This window comes from Haliotis rubra, unplaced genomic scaffold (genome assembly GCF_003918875.1).
Source record: "Haliotis rubra isolate DU_JTF1 unplaced genomic scaffold, ASM391887v1 Scf109, whole genome shotgun sequence".
NCBI lineage: Eukaryota > Metazoa > Mollusca > Gastropoda > Lepetellida > Haliotidae > Haliotis > Haliotis rubra.
The window spans coordinates 520,182-535,317 of record NW_025764992.1 but is presented as its reverse complement, the minus strand read 5'-3'; the positions used below and the strand labels follow the sequence as shown (position 1 = coordinate 535,317).

Here is a 15,136-nt window from a genome sequence, read left to right as displayed (position 1 = left end):
ATGTATGTCTCGTGATGTAACTGGACAATGTGATGTGAACGAGCGTCTATCAAAGAGACTTTGCCATAATCTGAACAAAATATGGGTGTTATACTCAGCTTCGTTAGTAACGGATCACCTAGGCCTCAGTCATGAAAATGTCACCAAGCATCAATATGTATGTTGACGTTGTGATTAACAGTTTAAAAATATGTTGTCATACCGATGTTACACTGGTTGGATGAATTAACGAAACTTGGAAAGTGGATAACGAATTATAAAATTAATGAAAAGTGCAAGACTGAAAGTGATACAAAACGGTTTCCAAATCACAGACCCGACAGCTTTCGTCCATGCAATAATGACAATCAAGTGTCAATGTGGGTATTAAATCGTTCATTCTGCACTATACGGAGATATACATGACACCTGTTTGAATACTCGCCTATCTTATTATCTGCTTGACCCACCAATAACACTTAACGGATATTACGATTACAAAACAAGCGTCTGTTAGACATTATTTTTTACACGAGTTTAATTCAAATCATACATGGTTTTCAGCTGTTTGAATTGTCAAGTGTCAGACACTGAATGTAATAGTGTTCATTGTCAGCTAGTGTGTAGTCTTGTTATGTTATTGATCATTCCTGTAACGTGTTCTATCCATGCTCTGGTTGGTGCACTCAGGGGGAGATATCAGAGTTAGGTTACCCCTGGCTATCAATACATGTGATACAAACTGAGGTGCAGAGTAACAGTTGCCTTCATTTTTTGTCAAGATCGTTGCATAGACTGCGTTTAGTGTCTGCTGCAATGTGTTTAACTGCAATACTATCTCTGTATACTCTCTTGAGGAAATAAACACTACCATGTTATCTCTTGGTTATATGTGTCTATACATCACATCAGACGTCTTCGTCACTGTCCAAATGTATACTGACGCTAAACGTCTTTCTCACAATCAAGATAGATGTTGATAACAACTACCTTGGCCACTATCCACATATATAATGAGGCTAAATGCCTTTCTCACAATCAAGATAGATGTTGACGGTAACAACTACCTTGGTCACTATCCAAATATATAATGAGGCTAAATGCCTTTGTCACAATCAAGATAGATGTTAACGGTAACAACTACCGTGGTCACTATCCAAATATATACCGTCGGTAACACGTGCTTAGATCACAATCCAGATAGATTCTGATAGTAACTGGTCACCCATTAATGACTTTCTTTGCATCAGGTAGAGTGGGGAATGTGTGACATGCCTCTTTAAGCAGCTTTATCTGAAACTTTAGAATATAACAAAAATATAATTATGGGGAATAGGAGTTACATAAATCGTTGTTAACATTAATTACAAAGGCTAAGAAAACGACTTTCCTATTGCGTCCTAACCTCACCTCAAATCGACTAATTGCATGGTGCTTGTGCCACCCGTTGAGCACACGTGTTCAATCTGGTGAGCATGAGTGTGCATGCCGTTGCGCATGAGCGTGCACCCGTTGAGCACGTGTGTTCAATCCGTTGCGCATGAGTGTGCATGCCGTTGAGCACACATTCCACATTCAACCAGAGACAGTGCAACATGAGTGACGGGTCACGGTTCACACTGGCAGGGTACGGGTGTAGCGCTGGCGAGGCAACGTCACGCACAACTGGTGTTGTGTTCATGAGATTAAACGATTTAGAGGGGACAGCTTAATGGAGTAGGAACATTGTGTGTCAACTATCGATCTCAAACGTTTGTCGTGCAAAGGAATCCTATTACCATGCAATATCGGCAGACATTCTTGCATAATAAATTTTATTTAAGGTTTATGTTTTATTGTGAGTGCGGTAATTACATATAATAAAGAAAACTGTAGAAAACAAAGGTTATGTGGAGTAAGGATGCCAATATATAGCATTATTATCTTAACTTTTTATATATTATTTGGGAGGCTTTTTCACAATTCTTAAGTGACGCATTCTGTTCGTTCTATTAACAATTACATTCTTTTGGGAGGAATTGATAACAACTTTCTGAATTATATTGTAATATATGCAAAATACACATTTAAGTTTTGATATGAAAAGATTAAAACTTTGCTTCTCCAAATGTAAAAACGTCATTGAAATGTGTGGAAGAATGTATTGAAGAAGAAACAACAGAAATGGGCAACTTTAACTGATGTAGCAGAACCGTCCATAACCCCACGTACTGGAATCTACATATTTATGAAATCTTTTGTATCATAATGGATTCCTAAGGATATTACGTCATTGGTATTACATTCGACTTAAGCTGAAATTTGGAGGTATACATACATGATATGAACATACTGCATGACTCCCCAGCATAGGGGCATCATTTGTTTGTGTTTCACGTAGCCACCAAATTCTGAACATGGGTCGGTCGGTCGGGGAAAAAAATATTAAAAAATTAACAAAGACAAAATTATCTGAATAATGTTCTTGATTCTCATTTACTGTAATTCTTATTACAATTTCTCGCGTTCTTTGGTTCTCTCTCACACACAAACACACGCGCGCGCGCACACACACGCACACTCACTATTTCTCAACGCGTAACCTTCTCCGCACAAACACTCTACGCGCGCGCATACACACAGACACACACACACAGAGACATGCACACACACACACACACACACACACACACACACTACGCACACACACACACTACGCACACCCCAAAATACATCTAAAGTGGAGCAAGTACATTTCATAAAATGTGTTTAACGTCTTTGAGAGGAAGAAAATAACGCAACAACCCTAAATATCTGTTTTCACGATAGGGCTCTAGTTACATCATATGTTGCCCATACGTGTATGGGGAGTGAACCTCCAGACAGTAGAGCAAACCGAAACATGAGTCTCCTTAACCTATTCAGACAATGACCTACCTTTCAGCCGATCCTAATTTTCTCGTGTGAAAGTGAAAACAGACATCACAAACAACTATGGTTACACTGAATTCCAATTCTTTGTTTCATAAGAAAATGGTATTTACAAATGAATTTGAAACTTTAATAACATCGTATTTCTATATTTTATGGCGAGGTGTAGGCAGAATGACCTTAAATGAGACGTCACAGACTGCACCTGTTTGATGAAGTCGTAAAATGATTCACAATGCATCAGGCCCACTGGTTACACCTGTTTTGTGTTTTTTTGCGCTTATTCAGAGTTGTTTTGTAACGCACAATGTCATTGATATAATATCAACTCCGTACCAGACTCCCAAACCTTTCTAGCGGGAGAGCCTCGTTTTGAGATTTCAACGATTTCCAGGTTTCCGTTTGTCAGAGCTCGCTGTACGACGGAGCACGCTGCACGACGTGTTTGCAAGGATTAGAAGGAGCGTAGTGGTGCAATATACAAATGCTTAGATGTATCAAATAATACTGAATAATAATTATGTATCCACTTACATGAATTGGTCTCAAAATTCTGGACTGGTTATTGTACTAAGTTGCGCAACAGGACGGGACCCAGTAAACATGAAACGAGACTGTTGTGTAATCAATGTCTTGACTTGTAATGTCATGCTGCTCCTAACAGCGTGCAGTTTGTTTCTATACACATTCGTGTACGACCCTCTCTCATACAAGTTACCATTGAAATGAACAGAATTGGAGTAATATATTCAAACACTCTCGCACACCATTACAAAACCGCCACCACAAAGAAAGTAAAACACTTAGAAAAATCACCGACCGTATCCAATGATTCAATGGAGAGGCCACCGGTTGGCCTGTGAGAGTTGTTATACGACTGTGTATCACAGCAGTCAGCTACCAAGATGGAATAACCCAGTCCAGGAGAGTTGTGTTTGACGTGTTCATTCTCTCAACATCTGTACTGTTGAATTATTGAAGAAAACTATTGAGTACAAGCAAAACAGCTTCACATTACTGCTTCAACTACAGCAACTCCCTACAGCTTCACCTACAGCAACGCCCAACAGCTTCACCAAGAGCAACTCCCAAAGGCCACGGACTTACGTAATACATACGAGATGCTCCTTGTGCCTCTGCTGATGATCTCTCTGCCTGCTGCTGTTGTCGGCTTCAACCTCACCATCCTCCACACCAACGACATCCACGCAAGATTCGAGCAGACCAACAAGTACAGTGGTCAGTGTGGGGTGGACGATGTGGCAGAAGGGAAATGTTTCGGTGGGACAGCGCGACTGTTGACCAAAGTCCGAGAACAGCGTTCCCTTCATCCCAACACCATCCTCCTGTCGGCAGGGGACGAGTTCTTGGGGACGTTGTGGTTCTACAAGTACCGCGGTGCTGTTGTGGCCAGATTCATGAACCACTTGCGGTATGACGTCATGGTGAGTGTACGAGCCTGTTATATTGTGACGCCATGGTGAGTGCATGAACATGTTGCAGTATGACGGCATGGTGAGTAAATGACCCTGTTGCATTATGACGTCATGTTTCGTATATTGACATGTTGCAGTATGACGTCATGTAGCGTATATGGACATGTTTCAGGATGACGTTATGGTGAGTAAATGAACCTTGTTGCATTGTGACGTCATATAACGTATATGGACATGTTGCAGGACGACGTTATGGTGGCTAAATAAACATGTTGCATTGTGACGTCATATAGCGTATATGGACATGTTGCAGGATGACGTTATGGTGAGTAAATTAACCTGTTGCATTGTGACGTCATGTTTCGTATATGAACATGTTGCAGTACGACGTTATGGTGAGTAAATGATCCGGTTGCATTGTAACGTCATGTTGTGGATATAAACCTGTTGCAGTATGACATTATGGTGAGTACATCTCAATCTATTCGTCTTATTCAGATTACAGGTAAGCCCATAGTTGCAGTATGACGTCATGTAGCGTATATGGACATGTTTCAGGATGAAGTTATGGTAAGTAAATGAACCTGTTGCATTGTGACGTCATATAACGTATATGGACATGTTGCAGGACGACGTTATGGTAGCTAAATAAACATGTTGCATTGTGACGTCATATAGCGTATATGGACATGTTGCAGGATGACGTTATGGTGAGTAAATTAACCTGTTGCATTGTGACGTCATGTTTCGTATATGAACATGTTGCAGTACGACGTTATGGTGAGTAAATGATCCGGTTGCATTGTGACGTCATGTTGTGGATATAAAACTGTTGCAGTATGACATTATGGTGAGTACATCTCAATCTATTCGTCTTATTCAGATTACAGGTAAGCCCATAGGATAAATTCGTTATTGAATATGAGCACATATGTATTCAAGAGGTAGTAAGGATTAACTGTCACCACATTCCAACGACGAAGCATGCCGTCACTACACACAGCTGTGTCTCTGAAGAGTGATTTAACTATGCACCAGTAAAAAAGCCTTCATTCTTCAATGTCTCACAACACTGTGCGTGGAGTTAACTTAATACTAAAAGGCAGTCACGCGTTGCCGACCTGAAGGTCGATGCACCCTTTTACTTGGTTTTGTTAAAGGAAACACACGTCACACCGTTGTGGCAGTGTAACAAAACTACATGTATCTAAACGTTATATACTGAGACCGCAACACAACGCGTGTCGTCTATCTTGTGTGAAATAATGTAGACGTTACAGTCAATAGTGTGTATTGCAATCGGATGTTTTCTCTGTGTGTGATACTGTTTGTTTATAGATAGATCTATACATGAAACAGTTGAGGAACTCTGACTTAAGCTTCAGGTATATCGATGATCAATATATTCAGATGGAGAAAAAGTATCGCAACACCTCAGTAATAGCTTATTGTTTTCATTTACTTTCAAAATGTTGTTCTGTGGCATTTTTAAGATATTGAGAGAAAAAAGTATTATTTGTTGCGATACTTTTGCCCACATGAATATATTGATTATCGATAGTTCAATAACCATGTAATAGGTGATTCCCTTATACTGATTCACCCACCAAAACTTGAAATACAAAACAGTGAGACCGACTTGCCTGCATCATGTTTCGATCTATGCACAAAAATTCGAACTGAGAAGAAACTCCTCAAGGCTCAAGTCTATGTCACGCGTCATACCAAAAGACGTTAAAATATGGTACTTGTTGGTCCCTGCCTGGCGCCCGGCATTAATGGGTACAACAAGGACTGGTCGGCTCGGAGTCAGTATATTATGTCCGAGTGGGGCATTCATGCTTAACTGCGGCGTGGTATCTCAGTGAGCTAGCACTATAAAACCAGATGCAGTCTGGGCTAGTACAAGCAGCCACACATACACACGCATGCACGTCGCCATATGAGCGAAATATTGTTGAGTACGACGTTAAACCCTGCCACCACCTCACCTCACCTCACCTCATTTCACCTCACCTGTATGACACGAGGGTTGGCTTCAACCTTCCTTGTATATTGAGCATTATTCCATCAGCTTCAGCCTTTTCTTCTTTACATTTCACAACTTTATAGTAATATCAGTCATGGTGTTTTTCACCAAGATTTCAAAGAGCGTCTCAAGAGTGTCAAAGAGTGACAAAAATGATGTCTGATGCAATTCCAAATTTTGATTTTACCATATGTTAGTGTGTTTTTAGGTGAACAGTTGACTAGCCTGTGCGTGTGTTTCCGACTGGTGTCACAAGTGGGGCAGAATAGAACACCTGCTACAATCAATATTTAACGATGATTCATAAACACAAAGTCATGATACAGTGGAAGCGTTAAATCGACTCAGCTATTGGCAGAGGTTTCATATGGAGGTGGAAGGGGTTTTGACGCTTTAATTTTGTTTGTGAAATGTTTAAAAAATAATGATACTGAAAGAAATTATACAAACGTAAAGAAACGCATGTTAGAAACACTTGTACATCATTCATTTGAGGACATCGCAGGAACACAATCGTTTCAACTCGTTTGGCGTTTTTAAGTGTGTGGTTTTTTGGTGTTTATATTTGCACGTGCACCGAAGAAAGACATGCACAATTACGTGTATTTCCTTCATAAGCTGCCATGTAAGAAACACCGACATTTCACACTCAACTTTGAAAAAGGACAGGAAACAGGGTTCTGGATCAACGTCCACTACAGTAACGTGGCTCTTTGGATGTCAACCATTACCGGAATGATCGAAAGGCATCAGTAGACAGGCAGTTTTGCAAGATCGGCCTCGATCTGGGCGGCCGGAGTCACTCGTCAAGCGTTATATCCGGTGACACATCCGGGTGACCGAAAACGACGAGAAACACAGACAACTGCAACCATGCAAAGTCAGCCGACACTGTCGTCGGGAAGACCGGCGGGATTCAGAGGTCATCGTCTTACTTAGGGGCCATACTGACTCAACGTATCTACCAACAGTGACCCCAACAGCATGTCTGTGGGGACGTCAACAGTGGCCGCAGGTTGTCTACTCAGGCGAATGTTCAACGTTTGTCACATCGATGGGGAGATTGTCATCGAGACGGGAGATAACGTAGTGCGCCTCGTGCTGACTCCCTTGTTATTCAGGCCAACTAGTGAGGAAGGGGAGAATTCATGGCTTCTGTTATCATCACAGGTCCTCCCTGGACTGCAGTCGTGTACAGGGATGATGATCTACAAAGTCAGATCTTACTTCCTTGGTCAGCCTTTGAATCCAGGTCTCTCAGATCAACAGGACAACGCTCGTTCCCATACTACACGAGTATGGACTACGATTGACTACCATATCGTTCCGTCTGTGTCAGTGGACATCGGGACAATTGAGCACGTCTGGGACAAGACACGTTAGGATATTTTTCAGAATGCATGGCAGCCACTTCAGAACCTGGAAGCCTGCTGGATGCGGGAATGCAACGCAATTCCCTGAGCCTCTTCCGAAAACGTTTTGACTCAATGAAACGACGATCTGCAGCTAACGGAGGCCCAGGGCACACGGTCGTACGACTGACTTTTGTCCTTCTTTCTATTTCGTGAGGACTTTTCCATAAACACGGCTAGTTTTCATGAAAGAATTAAGGCACATTCTTATATGAACCGTTTTCTGTGTTATCATTTCCTGGCATGATAAACATATCATTTATGGTCTTAATGTTGTCTGCATTTTATGTGAGACCTGATTTGATTTGCGTTTAATTAGATGGTTGTATTCATTGTTTTTTTCTTAGACTCTGGGGAATCACGAGTTTGACCTGGGCATCGAGGGACTGATACCCTTCCTCAACGACGTCAACTTCACCGTAGTAAGCGCCAACATTAACGCTACACGAGAGCCGTTTGTGAATAACAAGCTGGTGAAACACACGGTGTTGATGATCGGGGGAGAACGTATTGGGGTCATCGGGTACACTACAAGAGAGACACCATCAATCTCGTCACCAGGTAAACCAAGGCCCCGAAATATGGAGACACAGTTGGTCATCATATTCAGTATTAAATTTAGAGTTATAACTGGGAATGTACTCTTTGGCTTAAGGAAAGATATAATTTGATCATAGATTTTAGGTCTTTGAATCGTCCAATAACTGAAGAACATGTGTATTATTCAGGGCCCAAATTGACATTTGAAGATGAGATTGCAGCAGTCCAGAGAGAGGCTGACATCCTGACGTCACAGGGCATCGACAAGATCATTGCTGTTGGTCACTCGGGATTTGGTGTTGACAAGAAAATTGCAGAAGGAGTCAACAACCTGGATGTAGTGGTTGGGGGCCACACCAATACATTCCTTTACACAGGTGAGACAAGCACACGCATTCTGATTGCAAACTCACCTATGCAGTTGAGTATGCAATTTAATGTATTGATCGGAAGGATCAAACTGCTCACTGTCAGTCCTCCAATGAATTTGACAAAACAGTTATGGATTGTCCTTTTTGCAGGCGACTACCCGTCCAATGAGAAACCGGTAGGAGATTATCCCCACGTGGTCACTCAGTCAGGGGGTGCGAAGGTGCTCGTGGTGCAGGACTACGCCTACGGGAAGTATCTTGGAGCTCTGCAAGTCACCTTTGACCCGGATGGTGTCATCACATCGTGGGGAGGTAACCCAATCCTACTAGACAACAACACAGCACAAGGTGGGTTTATCGTACTGTGTCAAGGGTCAACGTTTATGCTTGTATTATTTGCAAGAACTGTACAGGAGACTGTGACAAATTATGTTCGCCAGCATTCGATGCCTGGCTACACCCTACTTGGCTACATCAACGAAATGATATTGTGTGAAAAAGAACACTATATTTTCATAGAAACAGGAACACTTCGTTCACAGTATGGAGTTTCTTTGGAAAGACATTTAAACTAGATAAACACCAAGAGGTTAATTTGTCACGTCTAACAATGTATGCCTTTAAAAATAGCCTCTGAAATCTATCTTGTATCTACAGTCTTAAGAAACACATCTGCCGATTATCCAATGGCAGTGGTTTTCATACTACCCTATTAATTGCTCTTTCATCTTCTATGCTAATGAGATATCTTTGGTGTCCTCGACATTCTTCAAAGTGAACTTCATGCATATATATCCCAAAGAAACATGGGCGTTCAGATTGTATATCAAAAAGCAGAAGAATGGTTGCTTCATTGTTTTCAGGACTACGTGGTGATAACATTCGTGTTGCTGTGCCCTAAATTTGCTTTCATACTGTATTCTGTTTCACACGAAAGGATAATGCTATTAGCTTCCGAGGAATCAAAATTCTTTCGGATGTTAAACAACAAATCATTCACACTCTCCACTCACACGTTTACGTCTGTCAGAAGAGACCAACAAATGCGACCAATGTCCATCTGTCTTCTAGATCAGACGACTCTACAGCTGATGCAGCCCTACAAAGAGGGCGTGGCCAACGAGTCAGGCACGGTAGTGGGTAGAAGCCAAGTTCTGCTGGAAGGAGATCGGACATTTTGTAGAGTCAAAGAGTGTAATTTGGGTAAATAAAAAGCTAAGATGAATAAGTAACGACCCCTGCTGAACTGTTTTCTGTTTAAATGCCTTTTATTTACTGCATACGTGCCATTAAAGGTGTCCAATGATGATGATGATCCAGGGTCGTAGTGGTACTTGTGTCCGCTTAGAAAAAATTCCATCTGCATCCTGCCGAGGATTGTATTACCTGTTCTTTCATTCCCCGCCTCAATGTCAACCCTTTTAAACTAATATACATGTATGTCTACCCTGGTTTCGTAGGTAACCTGATTGCCGATGCAATGGTGCACCAGAATCTGAAGCACAGCGACTCACTGTATTGGAACCACGTGGCCATCGCCTTCATGAACGGGGGTGGAATCCGGGCGTCCATACGGAAAGGTAATTCGGGCTAAAACACGTGTTATATACAGAAGGAAAGTACTTCTCATCTAAATACTTCAGATCCAATACTGATAGGTAACTTGACAAACGTTTTTCCAAAGGTTCTGACAAAGGTCCGGATATCTGCCAACAGATGTTTAATACCTTCACTGGTTGCCGGTGTGTTTCAGAGTTCAGTTCAAGATTCTGACTTTGGTCTTCAATGCAAAACATAGCCTAGCACCACCATACATCTGCGATGTTGTTAAAGATCATATTCCATCTCGATCTTTACATTCAGGTTCTCAGAATCTCCTGTGTGTTCTTAAAACACGCTCCAGTTCTTATGGTGACAGAAGCTTTTCCAAGCGCCTTTGAATAGACTTTCATGTACTGAGAACAGGCGCTATCTATATGACTAGTTTGATTATTTCCTTGTTCCTTACTATCCTTCTTTACACAGTCCGTGTGTTCTGATGTTGTTTTAATCTCTTCCCTCTTTGACCTATCCAAACCTTTCTCAGGAGTCTTTGTTCACATCCTTCTGATGGTATTTCCAGGTGACGTCACCATCGGCGACATCCTGACCGTCCTACCGTTCCGGAACACCGTGGACATCGTGGAGCTGCTCGGGAGACATGTCCGGGAGACGCTGGAGTTCGCGGCGTCCAAGTGGGCGGAGACTGGCAACCTATTCGGGGGGTTCTTCCAGGTGTCAGGCGAGTGTTTTCACATCCAGGTGGCGAAGACCATATTAGTTTCATCCACATGAGCAGCCGTACCCAGGTTCAACACAAGCTTGGCGTTTTTGTTGTTTTGTTTTTATTGAATCTTGTTTTTATACAAACGTGTCTGGGCATATCACCTGTTGTTCAATGTTAGCAAGTCGCTAAAAACAAGCTGGGATAACATTAGATGCTTTTTCGAGGTGCAATTCTTGAGAGGAATATAGAAGTTATTATTTATGACAAAATAGTATGGATGTCAACTTCTACGTCTTTATTGTATACACAACATATCTACAATAACGAAAAAGTTGACATCCATGTACAGGTGTTTAAAAGATAAAAAGGTGTTAACCAAACCTAATAAACTGCTATGACGCATCCTCCTAAACATAAAAAACAGCATTGTCTTGTAATCGGCTACCAAGCGGCTTACATAAGGTATTAGACGCAGCAGGTGTCTATGAGTGTGACTAATCATGGCTTCAGGTGACATTAGCCAGGATTCAGGAGGATGGTTATACGTGGCTTTAGACAACAGTAGGAAATATTCAGGAGGATGGTTATACGTGGCTTTAAAAACAGTAGCAAACATTCAGGAGGATGGTTATACGTGGCTTTAGACAACAGTAGCAAGCATTCAGGAGGATGGTTATACGTGGCTTTAGACAACAGTAGCAAACATTCAGGAGGATGGTTATACGTGGCTTTAGACAACAGTAGCAAACATTCAGGAGGATGGTTATACGTGGCTTTAGACAACAGTTATACGTGGCAAAACATTTCAGGAGGATGGTTATACGTGGCTTTAGACAACAGTAGCAAACATTCAGGAGGATGGTTATACGTGGCTTTAGGCAGCAGTAGCAAACATTCAGGAGGATGGTTATACGTGGCTTTAGACAACAGTAGCAAACATTCAGGAGGATGGTTATACGTGGCTTTAGACAACAGTAGCAAACATTCAGGAGGATGGTTATACGTGGCTTCAGGTAACAGTAGCAAACATTCAGGAGGATGGTTATACGTGGCTTTAGACAACAGTAGCAAACATTCAGGAGCATGGTTATGCGTGGCTTTAGACAACAGTAGCAAACATTCAGGAGGATGGTTATACGTGGCTTTAGACAACAGTAGCAAACATTCAGGAGGATGGTTATACGTGGCTTTAGACAACAGTAGCAATCATTCAGGAGGATGGTTATACGTGGCTTTAGACAACAGTAGCAAACATTCAGGAGGATGGTTATGCGTGGCTTTAGACAACAGTTGCAAACATTCAGGAGGATGGTTATACGTGGCTTTAGACAGCAGTAGTAAGCATTCAGGAATGTTCCTTGATATGGTTTTAGGCAGTGGCTTTAGGCCGCATTAGCAAGCATTCAGGAGGACGGTTATACGTGGCTTTAGACAGCAGTAGTAAGCATTCAGGAATGTTGCTTGATATGGCTTTAGGCAGCAGTAGCAAACATTCAGGAGGATGGTTATGCGTGGCTTTAGGCAGCAGTAGTAAGCATTCAGGAATGTTGCTTTATATTGCTTTCAGTAGCAGTACAAGCATTCAGGAATGTTGCTTTATATGGCTTTAGGCAACAGTAGCACGCAGGTATGATGGAAACCTCTGACCATACAAAGGCACTCATCATTTTCCCATTCTCATCCCCAGGTATGAAAATTGTATACGACATGGCGATGCCTGTGGGTAAGAGGGTAATAGAGGTCAAGGTCAGATGTGCTAACTGTTCCGTGCCCCAGTATGGGGATCTAAATGATGCCGAGATATACAAGATCATCATGCCATCTTTCATTGCTAATGGAGGGGACGGATATGACGTCATCAACAACAACAAGATCAAACATCATCTGCTTGGTAAGTGTGTCAGGGGCCACAGGGTCATGTGTCAACTTAGTACGAGTAGGAATAAGTAATCTTTGTGGCTTGCGAAAAAAAGTACAGGTAGACTTGACCTAAAAGGTTAAGGATACAGTTTTGCTAAGATTAATTACTGCAATATCAAGCATCGCAGCGACTTTCTACAGTGCTTCCTGTCACCATTTCTTACTGGAAAGTTATTGATAGCAACAAGATCCAACATTATGTGCTTGGTAAGTGTGTCATGGGTCAAAGTGTCATGTGTCAAACTAGTACGCGTAAGAATTTGCTATCGCCGTAGCTAGCAAAACAAGGACAGGTAGACTTGAAACCTTCAAGGAAACAGTGAGTGAGTGAGTTAACATTTAACGTCACATCGGCAATATTGCAGCCCTATCGTGACGAGAACAGTTGATATCAATATTCAAATCAATAAATGTGTAAAGTAAAAACCTGCCATCGAAGGACAATAAAACTACTAGAATATCACAGCTCTCAATTTAAAACTAGTACGCTATCATAAAAATATATCATGAGAGACAACAGTACAATATAAGAACGGGCTATAGATCACCAGCAACTGAAGGTTGATCACCATACTAAGGACCATGGAGACTTACAGTACCTTTGCTACCTTTGCTATCATCCCTTCAGCAGCCGGCAATTGAAGTCAAAATTTAGCCATAATTAAAATCACAAAAAAATTACGTTTACAATCCTGGTAAGTTTGAAATTTACTTTGAGAGTTTTGGGACGTACGTACCCTCCCAGGAGGACAATAATTTTACAGTACATTAACCCCCCTTGAGGGTACAGCCACTAACAATATGAGTAACTAATTTAAACTTCCAATCATAAAATATTTATCTATTTACAAATCAGTTAACAAATCTAATTGCTTTAAAAATGCAATAATTAAATGAAAACTGATATTGTTAAAAAGATCCTTCAAAGTTCGTGATTTGAAATAGTTATCCCTTGTGATGGAATATTCAACACAGTCAAGCAAGACATGCTTGACCGTGATTCTTTCATCACAAGGGATGCAAAACGGAGGATCTTCGCCTTTCAATAAATATTCATGAGTATACCTTGTATGGCCAATGCGACATCGTCGCATGATGACGTCTTCAGATCTGGACTGACAACCCAAGTAGGTGTAACCGATATAGGATTTTATTGCATGTAATGTATTGATACCTACCTGGATGTCCCTCAAGGAAACAATGGCGCTACGGTGGCTTTGTTCAATATATAGAGAATCTCACCCGAGTGTCTTTTGATATCAGAAGACACGAGGGTGAGATTCTATTTATCATCAAAAATCACTCTTCATTAGTTTTCAACGAAAAATGTACATCTCTGAACAGAGTACTGCCATTAGATTTGCAGGGCAGCGATGTCATGGCATTGTGACGTCACGAAGTTCATGACGTCATAGCATTGTCAGGGCATTGTGCAAAATCTACTGTCAAAACGATATCTCCTAGGAGATATCGTCTGATCTCACACAAGCGACATCTCCTGTGGAACACAGTTTTGGATGATAAAGTACAAAACACTGCGAAACACAGGAAACGGCGACACCACATTGGCGTTGTGGTTTATGCTTATCAGTTATTCTTATAATCATCACTGCCAAATCGCCTCCCTGTCTGTACTTCGTGTCATTATTCCTTTGCAACAACGTTGTTAGGTTTGAGGTAGTTTATGACACATCAGCTCAAGTTGCTGATTTTAAGAGCTTTTTCACTGCAATTTATTACTCACACCATATCCCAGGTTGATTGTAATGGAAATATGTGTGAAATTGTTGTAGGGGATGTCGACGCCGATGTCTTAATTGAGTACGCCAAGAGCTTCTCACCCCTCATCGCAGGCCTGGATGGCCGCATAACACTGACGACGGTGACGCCCACGTGTCCTTGTAGCGAGATCAATGACGTCACCCGTCCATCACCACAGCTCCTCACATCGACAGCTGCAGTCATGATGATTGCCCTGCTTATATAAACGACAGTTCATTGTTATTAAACCTGTAGGCGCTCACAGGAACATCTAGAATGTTCTTTCTTCTGTTACTGGAGATGTGTAGCTAGAGATGTGGATAGACATTGTACTGTCACCGGTTGTGATCAACCCTACGCAGAATTGCAAAGTGTTGTGAATGACTGTGGTGATGTGTTGTGATGCTCTTAGGTGAGGTGAAACTGGGTTGTAACGTCGTGCTTGAGAATATTTCGCTCATATGACGATGTACATGCGTGTGTATGTGTATGTGCGGCTGTTTGTACTAGCC

General features: G+C 41.6%; 1 protein-coding gene across 1 annotated transcript; it reads left to right on the top strand.

The window, feature by feature from the left end:
* The first annotated feature begins 3,743 nt into the window (after window positions 1-3,743).
* On the top strand, window positions 3,744-14,892 carry LOC124282565 (snake venom 5'-nucleotidase-like). The gene is made up of 9 exons (XM_046718577.1): window positions 3,744-4,334; window positions 8,114-8,327; window positions 8,495-8,683; window positions 8,828-9,025; window positions 9,749-9,880; window positions 10,138-10,257; window positions 10,800-10,958; window positions 12,631-12,834; window positions 14,657-14,892. Exons 1-9 carry the CDS (start codon window positions 4,011-4,013, stop codon window positions 14,848-14,850), a joined length of 1,734 nt encoding a protein of 577 aa, XP_046574533.1. The 5' UTR covers window positions 3,744-4,010; the 3' UTR covers window positions 14,851-14,892.
* Window positions 14,893-15,136: the final 244 nt, after the last annotated feature.